Genomic DNA, 20,806 nt, shown 5'->3' with positions numbered 1-20,806 from the left:
TTGAAATATATTTTGAATCTGAGGCAAAAATTATGTATTGTAATATTTTTTTAACATATTTTTTTAGATAAGTTGACACGAGACTGTAACAGTGAAAATACTATATTCCTTGCTCAGATCATCATAAACTTTAAAGTGGGGAAAAAAACCCAAACAAAAGAAAACACCAAAAACAAACCCCAAACTTGAGTATGTTCACAATTTTAGTATTTAGTGTCAGTTATGTGCAAAGTTTTGGCCATAATTCAACCTTGAAATAAGTGCACGCAGACTAAAGGTGCTTTAAATGACCTGAAATGAAACTGTAGAAAACTGTGTTAATACATCTTATTTTGTTTACAGTGAATGCAGACAAGCTTCCTCATTTTATAATTAACCACTCTGCTGACAGAAATACTACCTGTTTAAGCACAACCCGCTGGTGTGGTTTCATAGCAGTGTTAGAGACTTTTTTTATTTTTTATTTAAAAGTAACTGGGCTTTATGCTACGGATGCTGGCATCTCAGAAGCAAGTTTGCTGGGGTTATATGCTACCTGCAATTTCATTACCTTAATCTTTGGGTGTAGACACTACTGTAGCTTATTGATGGCAGGGAGGATTGCTGAAGTTCTGACTTTCTGGAAGCCAGTTCTTGTTGAGCAATGGTGAGTGACTGAGTAAATAAGCTCACTGATAACTGAATGGGGTAAAATCCTGAAAATTTTGTTCAGTTCTCAGTTATAATTTAACAAAGCTCCCTCCAAAAGCATGACGTATAGGGTTTTGTTCTAGGCTAGATGGCTGCTTTTCAGGAAACATTTCACTACATCTTGTATTATAGATCCATAGACACTATTGCCATTGCTGTGGCCTGGAAGGGGCTTCACTGTGCAGGCATGCTGAATGCACTTCTCTGTGAGCATATAGTTGTAAAATGACAAGAATAACATTGTGTGCTTTCTAGACTAGGTCTGCAAACCCAAAGGAGCATTGGGAAGTTTAAGTGAGGAAAAAGCCCCGTGTTAGGTGCTTGTCATGCCTACATGGAAGAGAAATGCCATCAGCGCTGTGCCAGCTACCCCATCCCTTGTGGAAATGAGATAAGGAGGCAAGGGGAAACATTTTCTTGCAAAACTGCTAATTAAGCACTTGTTAATGTGACAGTTAAATAATACTCTCTTGGTTTTCCTTCTGGCTTCCCTGTGAGGGGCCCCTGAGTGCAGCCAGAGCTGTGGCACAGCCCCCTGCAGATCCCCCACCCCACACGTGTCCGTCAGCCCCTTCCCCAAAAGGGGAATATTGGTAGGCAGTTCCTTCAAGTTGACTTCTGGTTTCAGCCCTCCGTATCAGAGGGCTTTGGACTTGGTTTGGAGCAAGGACAGGGGTGTTCGCTGCATTTGGAGGTGTGAGAGGTTGGCGAGAACTAGTCTTGGGAATTTTGCCTGTGGCAGTGCTAAGAAAGTGGACCCACAGCACAAGGTGAAGGCTGGTTTCTCCCTTCCTCCCATCTAAATAATCCTCAAAAGAGTAATTGCTTTAAATTTGTCCATGGACTGCCTCAGCATTTGCATCTTAAAACTACCTGTGGCTACTCTTCAACCAACCAACCTACGTATGTTGTTTTGAAGAGCCTAGTATTTGCATTATAAATCTGTATTAAAGCACATGTTCGTTTTTACATGTTATGAGTACACAGGTTTTCTCTTCCTCCCCACTTTGGATGTGTTGTTGCGCTGGCCTGCTTTAGTTTGACTGTTTGTTGTCTGCGCCCCCGCCCCCCCCCCAGCCCCTAAGCACAACTAAAATACCTGCTGGAATAACTACTAAAATCATCAGCAGGGATTACAGATATTTACTAATCTGGGCAAGCGTAGGAATTGTCCCTGAAATATAAAGTTACACTTTTCTGGCCATTTTATGGGTTTTTGAGCGTGCTTGGCAAGCATGAATTGTGAAAAGGTCAGCAAGGAAGCTTGGGAGTTTCTAATCCCCCGGCTGGTGCTCTTTGTATTTGCTTTGTTAGGTTAGATTTCCTGTCAGAAAAAAAATACATTTAATGTGGACTTTATTCTGTATTTATCAGCTTTTCCTGTTTTTTAAATCCATGAATAGAGGAAGCTTCACTCATGCCAGTATATGTAAAATTGCACATCTTTCTTTGCCGTGTACTTGACTCAAAGGAGATCTGGTCTGTGCTCTGTGGGCACCCCGGAATCTCAGCCATTCAGTGGACACTTGATCATGTGTTGTGGGTAGGATCGTGCCCATCATGTATCAACATAACATACCATACAAAGAAGTTTGTTTCCAGATTTCACCAAAGTTAATTCTGCATCAGCTGTGAGGTGCTCCCACTGTTTCTGTGCTATTAAAAAAACAAACAAACAAACAAAAAAAACAACAAACAACAAAACCCAAAACTATATTGACTCTAATTTTGTTGTTCCTGATATGTTTTCTCATGGAACTTAACATGACTGAGCCCTTAAATTGCTCATCTCATTTACAAGTGACAACTTTGTAATTTTATTTTAGAGTAAATAACATGTCTCTAATTGCCTGACCAACTTGAATCTGTAACTGATCTTCAGTTGTCTGTCGGTGTTTTGTCTATCAATGTTGAATCCCCAGAATGTCTCCCACCAAGAGATTGCTGCATTTTTTCTATTCTTTATTACTTGGTTTTGGGCAGTAGAAATAATTTGAGTACATGAGGGGGAAGGGTTAGATATTATGTGCTTTTCCTTAACAAAGTATTACCAGTAGACCATTTGGGAAAGTAAGGCATTTGTTCAGGGGAGAAAGAAAAGAAAGAAGAAGAGGAAAAAAAAAAACCCAAAATTAAGGCAAAACAAAAAACCATTAAGGAGTAAGTTTCAGAAGTATGTATCTGGGAAAATAAAATTTTAAATGAGGTGCAATGAGGAAGTGTATTTGGCAAAGTTATGTGCTATCCTGAAGAGTGTTACTGCTTGTTTTCTGTAGTTTGTTGATAAAGCTTAGTAGATTTTATGTATATGTGTGTGTGTATGTATATCCATCTATGTGTATGTGTATACACACAGATATGTTAGTGAAAGGAAAGCGGGACTGTTTATAAAAGATAGAAAGGCGGCCTTTTGCTGGAAATAATAAGCACAATTTCACTGGCTTCCACAGTACTTCATTAGTTTGTACAATCACAAAAATCTCAAAATTTAGGGCAGTTCATAAATAAAGATCCAGTCCTAGATTTCTGTGCAGCAAAGTGGTTAACTTGATCTTGGGAGGGTGAGATGGAAAACAGAATGTATTGATTAAATCCATATTTTTTTTTTCCTTAATTTTGGTACATTGCAGATTTAACTGACATCTGTTAAGGTTTTAATCTTTTGTTTAATAGTTTTCAAATTTTTTTTATTTTTATAAAATAACTTGAAAAGAACCAAAAACCAATTCAGAAATTTCATATTGTCAATGTTCCCTTGAATCAAAATGTTTTTATGACGATTTAAAGTTTGCTATTTTTTTGAAAGAAAAAAGAAAAAAAAGATGTTAAGGGCCTCATTTCAAGTGGTACTAAATGTATGTTGACTAGTTTGTATGTGTGTTGCATCTGTATTAAACTGTCTTGTGCTTGCAATATATAAATGATGTAGTGCTGTTTGGGTAAGAGTAGCACTTGTAATACAAAAAGCAGACACAGAAATACCCTCAATTGATATTTTTTTTTTTTAAATGCATCAATGCCATTTTAGAATTTACTACATAAATTGTGTTGCTTTATGTTACTCAAACGATGAGGTTTCATGTAGGTGTGTGTAGTTTAAATACATTGTATGTATCTTGCTAAAGTAGTTTGCATGATGCTGTGTGGCGATGCCACTTTAAATTAAGCCTTAACAAAATGATAAATTTGTCAGAATTTTTCTTAAGAGTATGCAAAAATACTGTTTAATGAGAGTAGGATGTTCCTATAAAGCTAAACTAGTAGAAGAGGAAGTCTTCTCACCTGAGAAATAAAGGGAAACTTGTAGATCTGTAATACTGTGACTGAGCTCTTTAGGCACTGGCTGTCAACTGTTGCTCTACAGAAACTGGGCTCTCGGGCATTTCTCTGGCAGTCTACCAAAAACAGGCTTTCACAAATATCAACTTTTTTGGTTTTTTTTTTTAACATATTCTCCTCCCTCCCCCTGCTAGGATATCTCTGCCTGAAGGAGGATTGCAATTTAACACTTATATTTACATTGAAAAAGAGCTGTTCTTGAGTTCTGTGCTTGCTTCAGATAGTGCCATTGTTTCAACTTCTTACGACTGACATATAATCCTTAAAACATTTTAAATAGAGGCAAATAAAGTGTTGGGGACCCAGCTTTCTTTTTTTCGATTTGGATCTACCTCATTTAAACAGTTGGGTGCTATTTACTCAAATTGTCGATGAGATTGGCAAAAGCGACCAAACTGTGTGTGATGACTGACCTCTTCGGAGGCGGCATTCTGCAAACCAAAACCTCTGGGTTTATTGTTCAGAGACAATATTGTATTTGAGTTTTATTCTTTGTGCCTTTGTTTTTTTTCCCAGTGCATAACAATCAAAAGTCATATTCTTAATTAAAAACAGCAAATGAATTTTAACCACAAAGTGTAAAAAAAAAAGCCACAAAACATAGTTTTAGCAAATTTTAAAATATTTTTCAGTGTATCAAGTCATAAAATGTACAGAATCACAGCAGACCTAGGCAAAGAGAAATACCCAATAAAGAATTTTTTGAAATATATAATCCCGACCCTAGATATATACATCTCTGTTTGTATCTATCTATATATGCATATATACACACACATACAGTACACAATTTTGTGTGTGTGTGTGCATGTGTATATATAAAATGAAGGGATACATGTGTAAGGGTAAGGGAATAAAATGTCAGTGACTTTTCCACAGTTTTGTATGTGACAGTTTACAACTATGTGTAAGGTTTTTCTACGATGTGAACCTTTTTTACTTAAAGATAATTCCTTTTTGGAAAATTTTAAGTTGTGATATACTATCATTTTTTGAAGGTTTAAAAAAAAAAATTGACTTTTTACCAGTACCTAATACAGAGGGGGAATCTTTTCTGTAAAATGGTATTTAGTTTAAATGTTAAAGAAAAATCTATATATGGAATTGTAAAAGTGCTGACATTCCATCATGGCACGACTTCAAAGCTGTTTCCTAAGGCTTTCTGCTGCAGAGAGACTCGAACAAAAGGAAAATGCCTCTGTTAAGTGTTTTTTATAAAACTGCTCCATCAGGTCTATACTTAAGCTATATTTTCTAAAGCCTAATCATCCTTTAATATGCTGCATATAAATTATCAGCATGGTTGCACTTTCTCAATAATAATGTATGCCCTGCAATTGGCTCATGATAAGGACTTTAGTTTTTTAACAAAACAAATAGTACTTTGGGCAGAAGGTAATATTTATATAGGTACCTCAAGAAAAAAAAAAAGAGCCTGAATATGCTGCATTTTGTTCCTTTAACATTTTTCATGTAGCATGTGTTTGCTTTTATTATTTTTTTTTTAGTAGATTACTAGCTACCTGTTTTGCTTTGGGGGACCCTGGTAGCATTGTAGACTGTTGTTTTCTATTGATCTCGTAGAATGTAGTATCCTTCCTTGATTTCACGCAGTAGTTCGGGATGGGATTTGCCCTGCATTGTGTACACAAGGGGGAGGGGGATCACGAGGAAATATGCTTTACATAGACTTCAGGAAAAGGATACTATATTTCTAAAACAGACAATACATGTTCCTAATTCTTAATTTTTTTAATTTTTTTTTTTGCTCGTACTGCTTTCTTGACTCTCTTTTCTCAAATACAAGTGTGGAGAGGGGCAGCTTATTAATGGAGGAAAACCAAACTGGCCCTGTTGGTCGATGTTTTGGGGGTGATGGAGAAGCGGCAGGACATGGGCTCGGCCACGCTGTGTGCCGAATTGCCCGAATGCCGGCTTTGGTAGGAGTTGCGCCCCGTGTCAGAGCAGGATCCATCCTGCTTTCTGGCCGCTTGCTAGTGTGGGTGCGTCATCTACTTCTTCGTTCCCGAGTCAGTAAAAATCTAAACATGTGCAGAGATGGGGAATTTCTTTGTTGAGAACTGTTGAAGGAAGCTTCAAAGGCTGTGAAATTGAGCATTTATTGTCATGTTTTTAAGCTTAGGTGGGTCCTTTTCCAAGTTTGTTTTACAGCTTGCAAGGTAAATAGTTTGCACTACTTTTGCAATAAACTCATGAAAAACCTAACAGTTTCTGTTTTGGTTTCTTACTGTATATATACAACTAATACTAAAGACTTAGTGTAGTGTTTTTCACCTCAAAACATACGACTTGTAACAAGCTCAGAATGCTGTAATTCCTGACAAAATAATGATGTGAATGATATTTTATAAAGTTATTTTGTATGGTGTCAATTTTGTTTTGCCTCATAGTATGTCAATAAAATAAAATTCTTCATCTTTACAAGTTTCTGTTTGATGTCTTTTTGTTTAATTTGGCTGTTTTCTGCAGTTACTTGTGCACTGTGAGAGCACACGACGGGATGTATTCATGGCCTAAATAATTTTCCATAGTGAGTAGAGAAGAGCAGTGGGAGGACATCTCATGAGTGGGGAGCTGCTGAATGCCACTAAATAGAGAAATCCTGGGAGATGGGATGGGTGAAAAGTCTCTGTGTACTATGCAAATAGCAGTTATTTTTCAGCATTGGTGCTGTGTTTTTCTCTCTGCCAGAGGTCAGATGTGATCTAAAATTATTGATCACTTCGGTCTGTAGCTCAGAACCAGTTGTTAAAAGCCCCAGTGGCAGATGGGAGATGGTACTGGAGCAGAGAGCCTTACGCTATACCAGATTCTGCTCTATCAAATTGTAATCCAAATTTCAATGTGCTGGTCTGGAGGCTTATTTTGTGGTAAGAGAGAAGACCTCTGTTGCCTGAGAGCCAAAAAGTTCTCCTAGTCCCATCACCCTCTCTTGTATTATACTGCTTAGGTGCATTTCAGGTGTTTCTGTGGGCACTCACCTGCTCTGTGCCCAGATTTCCAGAGGCAATATGTGTTGCTTTTAACTGAGTGTCTTACAAGTTATAATCCTGAAATTATTTATGGAAGGTCAGCATTTTTGGAAACTGCTTGCCTGAAATCCTACCTTTCATTGCTTTCTGAGTGAGTATCTACAGCAATCAATTTTTAAATAGAAAAGTAAGCATTTAGTGTTTAATATAAAGCATCAAGTGAAGGATGGTGTCAGAAAGAATTGCAAGTATGCTGAGGAGCTCCTGTTGGGAGCCTAAACCTGCAAAAACAGCTTAGTTTTATTCAGTAATATGAAATAAAGTCATAGCTGTCTCTTCCATTTCAGGCAGAGCTTTATTTTTTCCCTTGTTTTTGAAATACTTTGAATCGGACATGGTTTTGCTCTGTGTTAAGCTCTTGGGGAAAACAAATACCACTTAACTGGTTTTGATGGCAACAAGCTTTGGCACATGCAAGGCCTTGGAGATGGCTATGGCAAATTTTTGCAGCTCTGAAGTCCTCAAGGACCCTGGTTGAATGAACCCAGAAGGGTGTTCAAGTTCTTGTGGCCTCACTAATTGACAGAATATGTTCATCATCCCACAGGAAACTTCAAAGAGGGATGAAATTGGTAATTTATACTTGGTAAGCACAGTTCTTTTGTAATTTTTGCAAACTTAGGAAGCTTCATCTCCTTTGAGCAGCCTTGGCTGGGAGAGAAGGATCTCACAAGCTAGTATTGTAAGAAAAAAAAAAAAATCTATAATAATAGATTTATCCTGGGAAGTGTACCCTGGCCTGTGTTCCACTGTCTAAAATCCCTGATCACCTTAAAACGGGCCGAGATACCCCTAGTAGTACCACCAGCTTCCTGCCTTGCAGCTGGCTTCCCTGCAGCGCAGGAACATTCAGCAATTCAACTGCAAACTTTGAAAACTAAAAAAAGAAAAAGCAATGTGTCTCGTAAGCAAAGCTGGCTGCTTTCTACTACAACCCCCTGTTTAGGATGCCTGTCATTTTGTTGAGATTTAACTGTTCATAGTGAAGTTTCCCATACTAAATATGAATAGATAGGGACTTGATCACAGCTTTCCAGTACCTGAAGGAAGGTTGTTCTTGGATGTAGGAAGAAGCTGTGTCAGCCCAGGCCATGGTGGTTGAAGTAGTCACGGTTTTGATGCACGGTCCGTGAGCGGTAAGCTCCTTGCCTGAAAGGCTGGCCAGAAGAATAAAAAGTCCTTCAAAGTCAGCAGGGGCAGTTGTGGCAAAGCAGAAGGAACACAGAGGCCCAAGCTGTGCATCATCTTGAGACCTTCGACAGCAGTGGAGAGCTTGGTGCTGGTGGGGAAGAAAACCCTGAGCTGTAAAGGGAGAAGTCTGAGACAATCGCTTTTTCTTGCTTTCCCAGTCGTTTTAGCTATAGAGTTCAGTGGATGCTAGGCAAATTACCCAGTTGCAGGGTAAGACACAGGCTGAGTGCTGTGCTTTGTTTTGTTTGAAGACTCCTCAGTCACTTTTGGACCAGCCTGAGGAAGTTCACGTTAAATGATGTGGTTTGTAGCTGGAGCTTTGTAATAGCTTGTGTATGTGGCTTTTGTTTTACTGAAAGGGATAAAGGTATGCTGCAAGCGGCCTGGGATATGTCACTTGAAATCTTATGCTAGTGTCCCACTGTATTGGTTAGTCTATTTGCATGTCTGATCTCACTTGAAATATAGTCTTCTCGTGTGTAGCCCAGTCTTAAGGTGCTGGTTTGGCATTTCTGGTTGTGGGGGGCTGACCTTGGGGCCAGCCATGCCCCCAGCTGCTCACTCCCTCTCCTCACCAGGACGGAGGGAGAAAATAGGATGAGAAGGCTCACGGGGCTGAGGCCCCCCTCCTGCGGCCTGGGGGTCCCTCTGCTGCTGCTCCCTCTTTGGCTCCCTCCTCCTCCTCCTCTGCCTGTGCCGCCTTCGGCCCTTTCTGGAACCTGTTTTCCCCCATCTTGGCTGAGGGGCTCAGCTGTGTCCTGCGGTGGGGCCGTTGGAGCCGGCTGGGACCGGCTGGAACTGGCTGTGTCCGGCACGGGGCAGCCCCGGCCTCTCCTCACAGAGGCAACGCCTGGGCATGGACGCCCCATACACGGGTGTCTCTTGATATCTGTATCAGTTTTGCTGTAGACAGACTCTTAAGTGGGACAGGAGGGGGAAGCCGAGAGGAAATAAAGCACCATCAGGGGTGTGTGGAGGGAGATCAGGGCAGGCACTGCAAGACCGGGGGTAATCAGGGTGCAGCAAGGAGAAACACTCGTAGGAATGATTCATCCTTCTGTTTTTCCTTGTGGGTGTCCTTCCTTAAAGAGCATGGCTCCTCCACCTAACCACCTCCAGCTGGATTTTTCCTTCTTGTGCTTTCCCTCCTAATCGCATCCTCTGTCTGACATTCCAAGACACCAGTTGTGTAGAGCCAGGACCTCATAACCCATCGTCTCCGCTTGCTCCTTCTCCCCAGGTGCACACCACGTCATTTGGCAGCCTGGCTACAGGGAGAAAGCAACTGCCAGGGCCAGCGTGAGGACATGGTTCATACCAGGTCTCTTCCCAAGCAGTCTGGTTCAGCTCAGGCTGCGTAGCTACTGCTTGGGCTGCAGGTCCAAGACAGAAAGGACACGTTCCCCTCTGCTGTGAATGAGGCTGGGTTGCAGGACAATGAAGCATGGCAGTCTGCTGGCATGGGCTACTTCTGACCAGGGACGCCTCTGCCGGTTGTGAACATAGCCCAGGTACGTGGATATGGCCAAGCACTGCACTGGCCGTTTACCGCAGCAGCAGAATTTCCTCCTTCAGTTGACTGTCACAGGACTGGCCATGATCTATCATGTCCCAGTAAAAACATTTTGTCTTCAGTCCCAGGATAGCAGTTCTCCCAGTTGTGTCAGCACAGGCACACATGTAGTGGATCGTGGTGTCAGTTTTTGTCCTGGACACATTGGCTGATCACTCTGAGACACTCTCCTCCTCCCCAGGATGATGAGGTACTAGTCCATAGAGCACTGACTGAAGAACGTGTTGGGGATTTTTTTCTTCTTTTTTTGGGAGTGTCTAAAAGTAGAGTTTCTGTGTTACCTACCAAATGACAGTAGTAACAATCCATTGACCAGCTGAGTGGCAGCTGAACCGAAGTGCCAAAATCCAGGAATGATCAGTGCCTGCAGATTATGAATGGTGGGAGACAGATAGTTACTTGGGGCTGGTGGCTATTTTGGCATCTTTCACTAAGTCACCAATATTGTCCCTTATAACCTACGCCTGCCACCAGGACTGGCTTAAAAAAAAAACCTTTTCAGAGGGATTCTGCATAATGGGCAATTGGATCAGCTGTAAAGACAGAATTGGTGGTGGAATATGCCAGGTTCAAAACTAAGCAGAACTGTAATTTCTATAAACCTGTGCACCCTAAAACTTACCAGTCCTGGTGTCTTTACCTCAAAATACATGTGCCCAGCGTAAAGACTTCTATGCTGGGGCTGTTTGAGGTAATTGCATTCTTTGGTTGTAACCCACCTGACATAACTGTGCGCCAGGTGTTGTTTGGCCTTAGCCGTAGTACCAGTGAGTTAAATGGTGGAGATGCCAGCTCTGGGATCAGGCTGTTCCTCTGTGACTCTTCAACGCAACTGGTGTGATGGCCAGTGGTTTATGGCCCCTCACCCATCATTTGATTTATCTTGTTGCACTCTACCCTGTTTACACTACAGAATTATCATGTGCTAGAGTTACAAGTAGCGTTTTTTTCCCCCCAAAAGCTGGCAAGTACTAGACCCACCAACTATTGAGCAATGCCACACAATTTACATACCCTACTGCAGGCAACCCCTTCCCCCCAGACAGCATTCAGCCCTCAGTTTCCCACAGATCTCCATGCACTTTTAATTATAATATTTTTTTAAAAAAGGCAAAACAACCCTTTCAACAATAGTATAGTTCTGCAAACCCACTTGGGAACTCCTCTAGGGATAAAGCATCACTTAGCACTCATTGCAGCATTCCTGATACAATACAATTTTGAATTATGGTAACTTTGGGAAAATTTTTTATAGTGCAACGTACTTCAACCTTTTAAAATAATAAGAGCATTTGTTGTGTGGCTCAGTAGCTTTACTCCTCTGCCAGCCTCTGATCCTACCTGCCTAATCCCTATTTTTGCTTTCTTAGAACAAACCTGCAGTGTGCCAGGTTATGGAGTTGCTAGAGCTTTCTGCCTTGTGTTTTAAGAGCAGTTCAGTTATTTGTGCCTTCAACCCAAGAGAAGCTGTTCGTATTAACCTGACAGGGAGGATAGAGTTTCCCGGTAACGCTTTACCATGCCATCCAAATTAGGGTACTACTTGAGACATCTCCCTTCCTGACTGATTCAGGGCAGGTCACTGCCCAGCTTTTTGGAGTGGGAGGTTTTGTTCTTAGTAATGCTCCCATGCTCACTAGGGGCATTCTTCACATCCAGGGAGAGATCTTAGTCGCTTCTCTCTGACTGACCGCAACACTGTGCAAGCACTATGTATCAGCAGAGACTGCTGGTTAACACAGCTAAGGCTCCCAAAGCAAACTAGATCTAGTTAGTATTGCTGATTGAGACTATTCAAAGCATCACTTAGCCTTTTGTCGCCCTTCCTTCCTGGAAAGATGAAGAGTAAGCATGCCAGGCTCGTATGCCAATGACGTACGTGACTGAAGCTGGAAAGAACTATAGGAAGTCTCTCTGCATCAGTTGTCACTTTTCATATAAAACATTTATTTTAAAAAGTTGCATATAAAGTTCTACACAGGACGGTTACCATTTCTATAGTAAAAAAAAACCAAACCCAACCCAAAACAAAACCAAATGAAAAATCCAGCCCTGTCACTCAAACAGGAAAAGGGTTGCTCATTCTCAACAATCCACATCTAAGAGACTTCAATATGCATTTTGGTAGAACACCGTGGACAAACTGCAAAAGTAGAGTACATTAGAGAAAAAGGTTCTAGATGTACATATTTACATCGTTATCTAACACATGTACTTTTTACCACCACAGCCACAGAACCACATTAGCTCTTGGAATGGATCTCATCCTCTACTCTGTTTCTGTGCTGACACGGCTATTTAGGCTGCATTACAGAAATCACTGTTTTTACAGAAGACTTTTTTAATGGGCTTGGTCCACTGCTAATGCCCTGGCACTGTTCCAGAAAACTGAGGGAGGGTTTGATCACTTATTGGCTCCCCAAGGGGGAGAAGGCCGAGGATAGTAGACACTGTGTAAAACACCTCCCCTCACTTCATCTTCCACTCTGAGGAGAAACACAAGCTTGGGAAGGACTCCCTTCTAGTCAGAGGGTGAAAGAGCTTTTTGACTGAAAGCTGCCCGTAAGAAATTTTAAGTTTGTATCATGATTGTCTGATGAAGTCATTTTAAATCATCTGAGCAAGTTCTGCTGTCAGATTTACATTAGCTCTTCCTACCCACCATGTTTCTGAGGGAAGAATTCCATTCTTCAACAAGTATAAAGTTCAATTTCTAAACTTCTTAAACAAAGCAAAAGCAGATGGCTCAGTATATAAATATATCCAGCATCTGGATTCTCAGTCACAAAAATAACATCCTTTATACAACAGAAAATGGATCAACTATGAAGCAATTCTCCATTGGCCTTAAGATCCAACATCTTCATCAACAGCTTTGTCTTCATCCTCTTCCTCCTCCTCTTCATCATCTTCTCCCACTTCTCCATCTCGCTTCTCTTTTTCAAGCATCTTTAGGTATTTGCTAGCTAAGATCTTCTTTGGCAAGATATCTGGAAGGTAAAATTGTTTCTTTTGTAGTCAGTTTGAATACTTATATTGCCTTATTGATACTGTTGCATCCATATCGCTAATGAAATGAAGTAAAAAAGAGGCTTTGTTAAAAACATTATTAAGTGAATAACCAGGTAAATTAATCTGACCTATACAGCTGTAAGAATAAGAGGGAATTACCTGCTTATGGTACAAATAACCGAAGATAAGGAATGCATTTTACAACTGATTACTGGCAACTGTCTTTACTATTTGCTCATGTACGTTATTTATTTGATGTAAAATAGAGTGCTCAACTACTCAACTGCCTTGGACAGATTCAAAAAGCCAGCTATTCCATTTATGTCCTGTAGAAACGTTTTTTCTGCATTAAGGTAAGGTACTTGTTCGGGGCAATAATGATGGACCTGAGACAAAGCAGAACGATGTGGTTTGTCCACAGGGAACCCAGAGAAAGACTGGGCTAGGGGTATCTTATTCTCGACCTATATCCTTGAGCTAAGTATTACAGCAAAAATCCAAGTATCAGTAAAAAGTGTATGCGTGCACACACGTGTGCGTCCATATATATATATATATATATAAAAGGAGAGAGGAACCTTACAATGAATCACTTTGAGAAACAAGACTTAAAGATTTAAATGTGTAATTTTGGGGCCACATAACTTCTCACATAAAGATGTGCGGTGATCTTGCTTTATGGGCTGAAAGCTTTCAGATGGAGTTGCTGGAATTTTAAGAAATACTGAAGGCAATATGCTGATAACTAATTAGCCTTGTATAATTTTGAAGTACCAGAAAAATCCCCATTCACAAAGAAATGTTTTCAGTGATGTAGTTTATGAGTTCCAGCTGTATGTCATACAGGAGATTAATGACCAGCAGGAGAACTGTGTCCTCGGAAAACAATTCAATAACAGCAAGATTTCATTTTCCAAATTACGTACTGGATTTACCATCATGCTACAGATACCTGCAAGGAACTGAAAGGTCTCACACTCTTCTGCGGTATGAGACAGGTCACTGTAAGTTAAAGCGTTCTTCTCCTTGCCTCTGCCATGTTTGTAGGAGTATGTAGCCAAATACTGAACAAAAAGCTCCTAAAAAGTTAAAACAAAAGTAAACAGTCAAACTATGAATTCACATATATAGTTGGCAGCGCTTTCTTTAATCCCTATTTAAAGGCACAAGCACCATATTTAACTGTACGTATACTGGGCACTCTGTGCAGAGACTCACTAATTTCAGGAAAGCTCAAGGTCGGGATATGGTTGCATCTCCTTGGAGCACAGACTGCAGGCTTGGGTTCTGGTACACAACTTCATCTGTGCTGCTCTTCAACACTCTCCACAGCCCAGCAAATGACAGCTGGGATCAGAAAGCAGCAAGGTATCATTTTCACCCGGGCTGATTTATACTAATTGACAGCGGTGGAAAGAAAAACCTCCCGCATCCCTCACAGACTCGGGGAGCTCAGCTGGACGGGACGACGCCCCAAACACCCCCCACCCCTTTTGCACAGCGGGAGCCCTGAAGCGCGACGCTTGATGGCCGCCGACTGACAGACAGAGGTAGGAGGGGAAGAGAGGTGGGCTCGGGGTCGCTCGCCGGCGACGAGGTCGGCACTGACACGGCGCGGCTGCGGCCGGGGTGGCCCGGCAGCGGTGAGGGGAGCGAGGCGGGAGCCCAGCCCGCAGGCAGCGGTACCTCAGGGGAGGCAGCGGTACCTCAGGGGAGGCACAGGCCCAGCACGGCGGGGAAGGAGCGGCGTCGGCCGAGAGGGAGGGGGAAGAGGGAGCCGGTACCGTGGCTTTGGCGGTGAGGAACAGCGCGTCCTGGTTGATGCTGGAGACCTCCGGCGAGCTCTTCATGATCACGCGGATACGCGACAGGGGCAGCGACACCAGCCGGTTCTCGCCGCCGCTCAACCTCGCCGCCATCTTTCCCCCCTCCACCGGCTCCAGCCCTTCACCCCCAACCCGGTCAGAAATGGGCGGCCGCCGCCGCGGCGCCGCACGGCGCGCTGGGAGCTGTAGTCCCCGGCCGCCGAGGGGGGAACCCCGCGCTGTGCCGGCGGGACTACAACTCCCATGAGGCAGCGCGCTCCCCGCTTCTTCGGCGGGAGAACTACAAGCTCCACGGTGCAGTTCGCGTCCATTTCCCCATCTGCTCCCTCGTCCGACCTCGGGGCGGGGACGGGACGCGCCGTGATTCCCGGGACGTCCCTCGGGGTGGCCGAGTCTCCCCTCCGGCCCCGCGTTTCTCACAGGCCGGTGCCGGCCCCAGCACAGGCGGGAGGAGCCGCGGGGTCTTCCCTCGCTCAGCCCCTCGGCGTGGGCCTTCGCCCCAGGCTGGCACCTGCGTCCGGGGAACTTGTTTTTAATGGCAAATAGGTTCATCCTATATATATTCCAATTATAGGCCAGTGGCTACAAAATCGTTAACTCAAACTGTAATTACGGGCTGCTAAATACCTCTTTTGCTGCTGTAGTACAGTAAAAGGGAATGCTGCCTGGTAATCCTGACACTTGTCAGAGGGATGTTGAGGTGTGGAGGGCACACGTAAACTATTAAGTGATTACGGGGCTGTGTCTTTATTATTAACGCGTTCCCTATGGAATATTTACCCTGTGCGTCTACTGTGCAGGTAGCCTGTAACGTGTTGATGGATGATGTGTCAGCCTCGGCCTGCGGAAGGCAGTGGGGGTTTTGCTACTGACAACGTTGGCTCCAGAAGTTTGTCTGTGCCTGTTCGGGTCAGAGCCGCCATGCTCCCACTGAGAGTGAGTTAGCGCTTCCAGAAATGATGACACATAGTTGGCATTTCATTAATGGCTTGAATAAAAAGTCTCCTGTATGCTTCACAAACAATATGCCTGATCATTTGTATTGGTAAGAAGTCTGCAAAGGCCACTAATTTGATCGCTACTTAGCATGAGGGGGAAGAACAGGAGCTTTTCCGCAGTACACAATAATAGTTCACGTAGAATTTAGGGCAGAAAGGGATGTACCCATAAAGAATCATATTGGATGGAAAATACAGGGAGTTTGTTAACTGAATATTACTAGCTTATATAGAATTTGCCCAGTACATGAGGACAAGGCTTTCCTACAGATAATACTGATTTATTAATAAAAGATAGCACCTTAAGCAGTTGTAAGCACCTTAGTGCAAGGATAGTACAGTGATGTGTTCATTGGCATCAGTTCCAACATTACTGTATTAGGAGACATGTTTTACAGTTAGCTATTACAGATAATCTACATCTCTTAAACTGCGTAATTCCCTCGAGGTTATAACTTCTGTGAGGCCATTCTGTGTAAGTTATACCTGAAGTGAAGCGTAATGTCCTGTGATGCTATAGGGATATCTAGCAGGCGCAGTTTCTTCCTTGATCCTTACCATCTTGTGACATCTTGTGGAAACAGTTGACATTACTATGGCAGTGAATTTCTTATAAATACTACTGGGGTCTTTCATGATTTCAACATGCACATAAACCCCCATCAAACTGCCAAGATTTCTGAGGGTATTGAGCTATTTGGATACAGATTTCGGATCCATATAGCTCCCATAGGATTTAGGGACCTGCCTGTAGTCGTTTTACTCGGCTGTGGACAATGCAGTTTAAGGTGGTCTGGGCAAACCAGGACTTGCTCTTTCTTCTCCCCTAGGTCCTACCTCCTTATCAGACATTTCGTCTTTTCCTGTGCATTGCTCCCTGAAAGGCCACACGTGGGACAACTCTTTTTTTCTTCAGTACCATGCTGGTCAGATGACAGCTTTCAACTGATGAGAATAGGAGCAGGAGCACAGCAAACTTAAGGCATCTCTCCATGCTGCTAACACAGCTTTAGTTTGCGGGAGACAGAATTGCGATGTAGCTGTATAGCATAAGGTGGGTGCGCACACACTCTGAGAGTACCATGATAGTGCAATAATACTGATATTTAATAATTTAACTTTTTTTTAGTATATTTTGAAATTGCAAAATTAATGTCGTACCAGTAATGGAATGAAACCCGTTCCTAATTAAAACAAACAAACAAACCCATAGAGCAGTTCATACTAGAATTTTTTCTCTTGAATCAGAACTGAATTGGTATTGTTATTAAGAATTCTTTGTTAAACCTGACTGAGAACACAGGTTAAATAAATCTCTCCTCTGGTAAATTCAGAACAACAGTTTGCCTAAAACCTAATATGCCCCGCTCAGTATAGGGACTGTTTGTACTAATTACAAACTGCAGAGCAGCATCACATCTCAGTGTCTCCTTTTCTACTCTCACTTGTCTCACCAGTCTGTGCTAGAGGAGTCCTTTTTTGCTGTGCTTTGCAGACCTGAGTAAGAAACTGCTCAGTGCAGGTATTTTTGAGCTCTTTAACTAAATTAGGTCTAATAAAGGAGTGACCAGAGATGCTATTCTTGTCCCATAGTGAAGATTTGTTTCCTGTTACTGACATCAGTGCGCTTCCCCGCAGCAGTCTCATTTTTTTACTTCATTGTGTAAATATGTGTGTCTGGGTGGCGTATGCACATGCACAAATTTCCAAGGAAAAAAAGGAAAGATTAGATTCTTTCCCCTGACCTCTGTCTCTCACTTTTCCACTGCAATTTGTACTCTCAGTGCAATGCCATGGTTTCTCTAAGCTTCTCAACATCGGTTTCATATTTAGGGAACTCAAGAGAAACTGAGGCGCTCTGTTAGCAGTGTAGGTACTGTGCAAGCTCTGGCAGGAGAACAGGAGGATGGTGTTAAAGCCTTTTCCTAGCTGCAGTCTCACCCTATAGCACCACCCTTTTAACTGGTTAAATGTGAGGAAGGGTGCATAAATTCCAGATTACTGGTACAAACTCTTAGTGCTCTGAACCTGAACTACACTGGAAAAAATTTATTCATGGGCTGAATCTGAAGCAGAACTTAACTGAAGTAAGGTACTAATTTGACTCCCTAATTTACTGATTCTACTTCTACTGTCCTGTACTGAGTGGAAATACAGCAACGGCAGAAGTAAAACTTACTGCTCCAATAAATAGTCTGTTCAAGTGAGAACTTATTCACACGTACTAGTGAGAAACCTGAAAGCAGAAAAGAATGTTGAATGATTGAAAAGTACTTCTCTGTATCAGATCTTCATTGTATGATATTGGTAGAAAAATAATTATAAACCTGACATAATCAGAATTCACCATGGAAGAGAATCTGGAGAAAGTATCTGCTGAATTCACAAAAGCTACTGAGAGAAGTTAGAGCACTACTGGAAAAAAGAGCAAGTATAGTAAATGGGGTTACATCAGGCTGGCAGCCAGTCACCAGTGGTGTTCCCCAGGGCATGATTTTAGGGCCAGTGCTCTTTAATGTTTTTATAAATGATCCAGACACAGGAATCAAATGTACATTAAGTAAGTTTGCCAATGATACTGAACTAGGAGGAGCTGTGGACTCCCTCAAGGGTAGAGAGGCCTTACAGAGAGATCTGGATGGACTAGGGAGCTGGGCACTGACCAACCGTATGAAATTTAACAAGAGCAAGTGCCGGATTCTCCACCTGGGACAGGGTAATCCTGCTTATGCATACAAATGGGAGGACAAGAGGCTGGAGAGCAGCCCTGCAGAAAGAGATCTGGGGGTTTGGATTGATGGCAAGTTGAATGTGAGTCAACAGTGTGCCCTGGCAGCCAAAAGGGCCAACTGTGCCCTGGGGTGCATCAAGCACAGAATAGCCTGCCAGTCCAGGGAGGTGACTGTCCCACTCTACACGGCACTGGTGTGGCCCCACCTCCAGTACTGTGCGCAGTTCTGGGCGCCTCAATGTAAGAAGGACATCAGACAATTAGAGTGTGTCCAGAGGAGGGTGACCAAGAAGGTGAAAGGCCTCGAGGGCAAGACTTAGGAGGAGTGGCTGAGGTCACTGGGTTTGTTCAGCTTGGAGAAGAGAAGGCTGAGGAGTGACCTCATTGCAGTCCACAACTTCCTCAAGGGGAGCAGCAGAAGGGGACGTGCTGATCTCCTCTCTCTGGTGACCAGCCATAGGACACGAGGAAGTAGAATGAAGCTGCGTCAGGGGAAGTTCAGACTGGACATTAGGAAAAGATTCTTCACTGGGAGGGTGGTTGGTCACTGGAACAGGCTCCCCAGGGAAGTGGTCACAGCACCGAGCCTGTCAGAGTTCAAGGAGCATCTGGATGATGCTCTTAGTCATATGGTTTAGTTTTAGGTAGTCCTGTGAGGAGCAGGGTGTTGGACTTGGTGATCCTTATGGGTCCCTTCCAACTTGAGATGTTCTGTGATTCTATGATTCTATAATAGAAAGAGCATGAGGAATTCTAGCTGCACTGAAGATCTTCCATTTATTCTAGAGGGAATATGAGGGCTGTAAATTGCTTGGCAAAGCCAAAAAGCCCCCTGAAGCATACATTTTCTTTACACAAAAGCAGAGCATAGCAAAAAAGATTGGCCATTATGTTGCTGAGTGACATTTTAAAACTAATTCATACACATTTAAGAAGTTAATAGAATAATTAGAGATTTAATTATTTATGATTTGTAATCACAAAAAATAATGAAATCTACCATTAGTGTGTAAAGAACAGTGGATAAGTGCTGAACTAGGAAAAAATCTGCCTGTGTCAGCAAACAAGGGAAGGAGCTGAAGTCAGTCTGGCAAAGCAGAAACACAATATGTGCATAAGTACTTGGCACAGACAATAATAAATGTAAGGTTATATTAAAAGAAAGAGGTGTCTAGCACAAGATGCATACTGTAACAAAAGAAATTAACTTCTAAATTTTTAAAATTTCAAGCACAGCAATACAAAACCAGCATTATAAACTAAAACCAGACAAGTTCATGATGAAGCAGAAGCATTTTCTTGCACAAGCAAAAAACGCTATTCTGAGGGTATTTGATGAAGTGTTATTTGGTAGGGATAAGAAGGTTGCATCATATTCACAATAACGAGATAAATCTGAGCAGTTGGTAAATTACATGTTAATGAACAAATGCAAACAGAAAATGACTGAACTGACAATGGTCACTTTAAGATACGTAAACGTTTGGAGGTCTCAGGGGAGGCTCTCAGTGTAGAAGTTCCTCCATTGGACTAGCTGGAGCAATGAAGATTTTCAAAATAAAAAATAAATACCTGGAAGCCAAGCTTCTAGGCAGACAATACAATGTCTAATCTTCCATTACCATTTTTGAGAGATACATATTTAGACAACTTCTCTTCAGAGTTGTTCTAGCCCTTGGAATTATTCAGAACCTTACATGCCCTCATCCTGAAGGATCTCAGGAGACTGAGTAGCTTAATGGTGATGAGAAAGCTCTAGATCACAGCATTTACAGAGCCATAATCTAAATTATCTTCTAGAGATGATAAAATAATAGATACTCCAATGTACATTTAGTAATAACTATCTTAATTAATGCAAGTCACAGATTGTCATCACCTTTTTGTCTCGTAGGGCAGAAGTGAAACAATAAGCTGCTGAGATGAACTATGTCCAAAAGTGCTTCTCAAACCCTCTCCAACCAATGCTATAGGGTAGATTCGGTAGATTCATGAATAATGCTGAGCAGTGGCTGTGTTTACGTGACACCAAATCTTTAAGGTATTTTGGTATCACCAATACCACAACCAAATACAATGTCAGCATTTGCCATCCAGTTAGTACTCACATCAATACTGTAGAAATAAGATGTAGCAATCACTTCTCTGTGAGAAATGCTCCTAGTTAAATTCCTGGTAAAATTCTGTCAGAGAAAACTGGTTTTTTCTTTATTTAAAACTGTCACTCTCTGTCCCCTCCATCCTAAATTTGGCCAAGTTTCATCCCTGTGTGATGAAAGACGAGCCGGCAGGGAAGAAGACTGGCCTGGCTGGAGAGAGCATTTTGGCTGGCACTCAGGAAAAAAAGGAGAGTTTATGACCTTTGGGAGAAGGGGCAGGCAACTCAGGAGGAC

The 20,806-nt window shown here is 42.3% G+C and overlaps 2 protein-coding genes across 3 annotated transcripts in view; one reads left to right on the top strand and one right to left on the bottom strand.

The window, feature by feature from the left end:
- Window positions 1-10,317, top strand: part of AGO2 (argonaute RISC catalytic component 2) — a 65,814-nt gene extending 55,497 nt beyond the window's left edge. For both annotated transcript variants that reach the window (XM_010584198.1, XM_010584200.1), the window contains one exon: window positions 9,514-10,317. In XM_010584198.1, the coding sequence (XP_010582500.1) occupies window positions 9,514-9,634 (121 nt within the window). In that variant the 3' untranslated portion in view covers window positions 9,635-10,317. The remainder of the gene's footprint in view (window positions 1-9,513) is intronic.
- A 1,553-nt stretch (window positions 10,318-11,870) lies between these two features.
- On the bottom strand, window positions 11,871-14,825 carry CHRAC1 (chromatin accessibility complex 1). The gene is made up of 3 exons (XM_010584201.1): window positions 14,643-14,825; window positions 13,811-13,937; window positions 11,871-12,836 (listed from the first exon to the last, which is right to left on the bottom strand). Exons 1-3 carry the CDS (start codon window positions 14,775-14,777, stop codon window positions 12,694-12,696), a joined length of 405 nt encoding a protein of 134 aa, XP_010582503.1. The 5' UTR covers window positions 14,778-14,825; the 3' UTR covers window positions 11,871-12,693.
- Window positions 14,826-20,806: the final 5,981 nt, after the last annotated feature.

This window comes from Haliaeetus leucocephalus, unplaced genomic scaffold (genome assembly GCF_000737465.1).
Source record: "Haliaeetus leucocephalus isolate CR32 unplaced genomic scaffold, Haliaeetus_leucocephalus-4.0 Scaffold953, whole genome shotgun sequence".
In the NCBI taxonomy this organism is placed as follows: domain Eukaryota; kingdom Metazoa; phylum Chordata; class Aves; order Accipitriformes; family Accipitridae; genus Haliaeetus; species Haliaeetus leucocephalus.
Note: the sequence above shows the minus strand (reverse complement) of the source record. Positions and strands in the feature narration are given on the sequence as shown.

Bases quoted from the DNA above. Each gene is read 5' to 3' on its own strand.
- CHRAC1 (XM_010584201.1), bottom strand. From the start codon at position 14,777: ATGGCGGCGAGGTTGAGCGGCGGCGAGAACCGGCTGGTGTCGCTGCCC. The intron at 13,938-14,642 runs GTACCGGCTCCC...TTAACTTTTTAG, and splicing joins TCCTCACCGCCAAAGCCACG to GAGCTTTTTGTTCAGTATTT. The intron at 12,837-13,810 runs GTATCTGTAGCA...TTTACCTTCCAG, and splicing joins GACCTTTCAGTTCCTTGCAG to ATATCTTGCCAAAGAAGATC.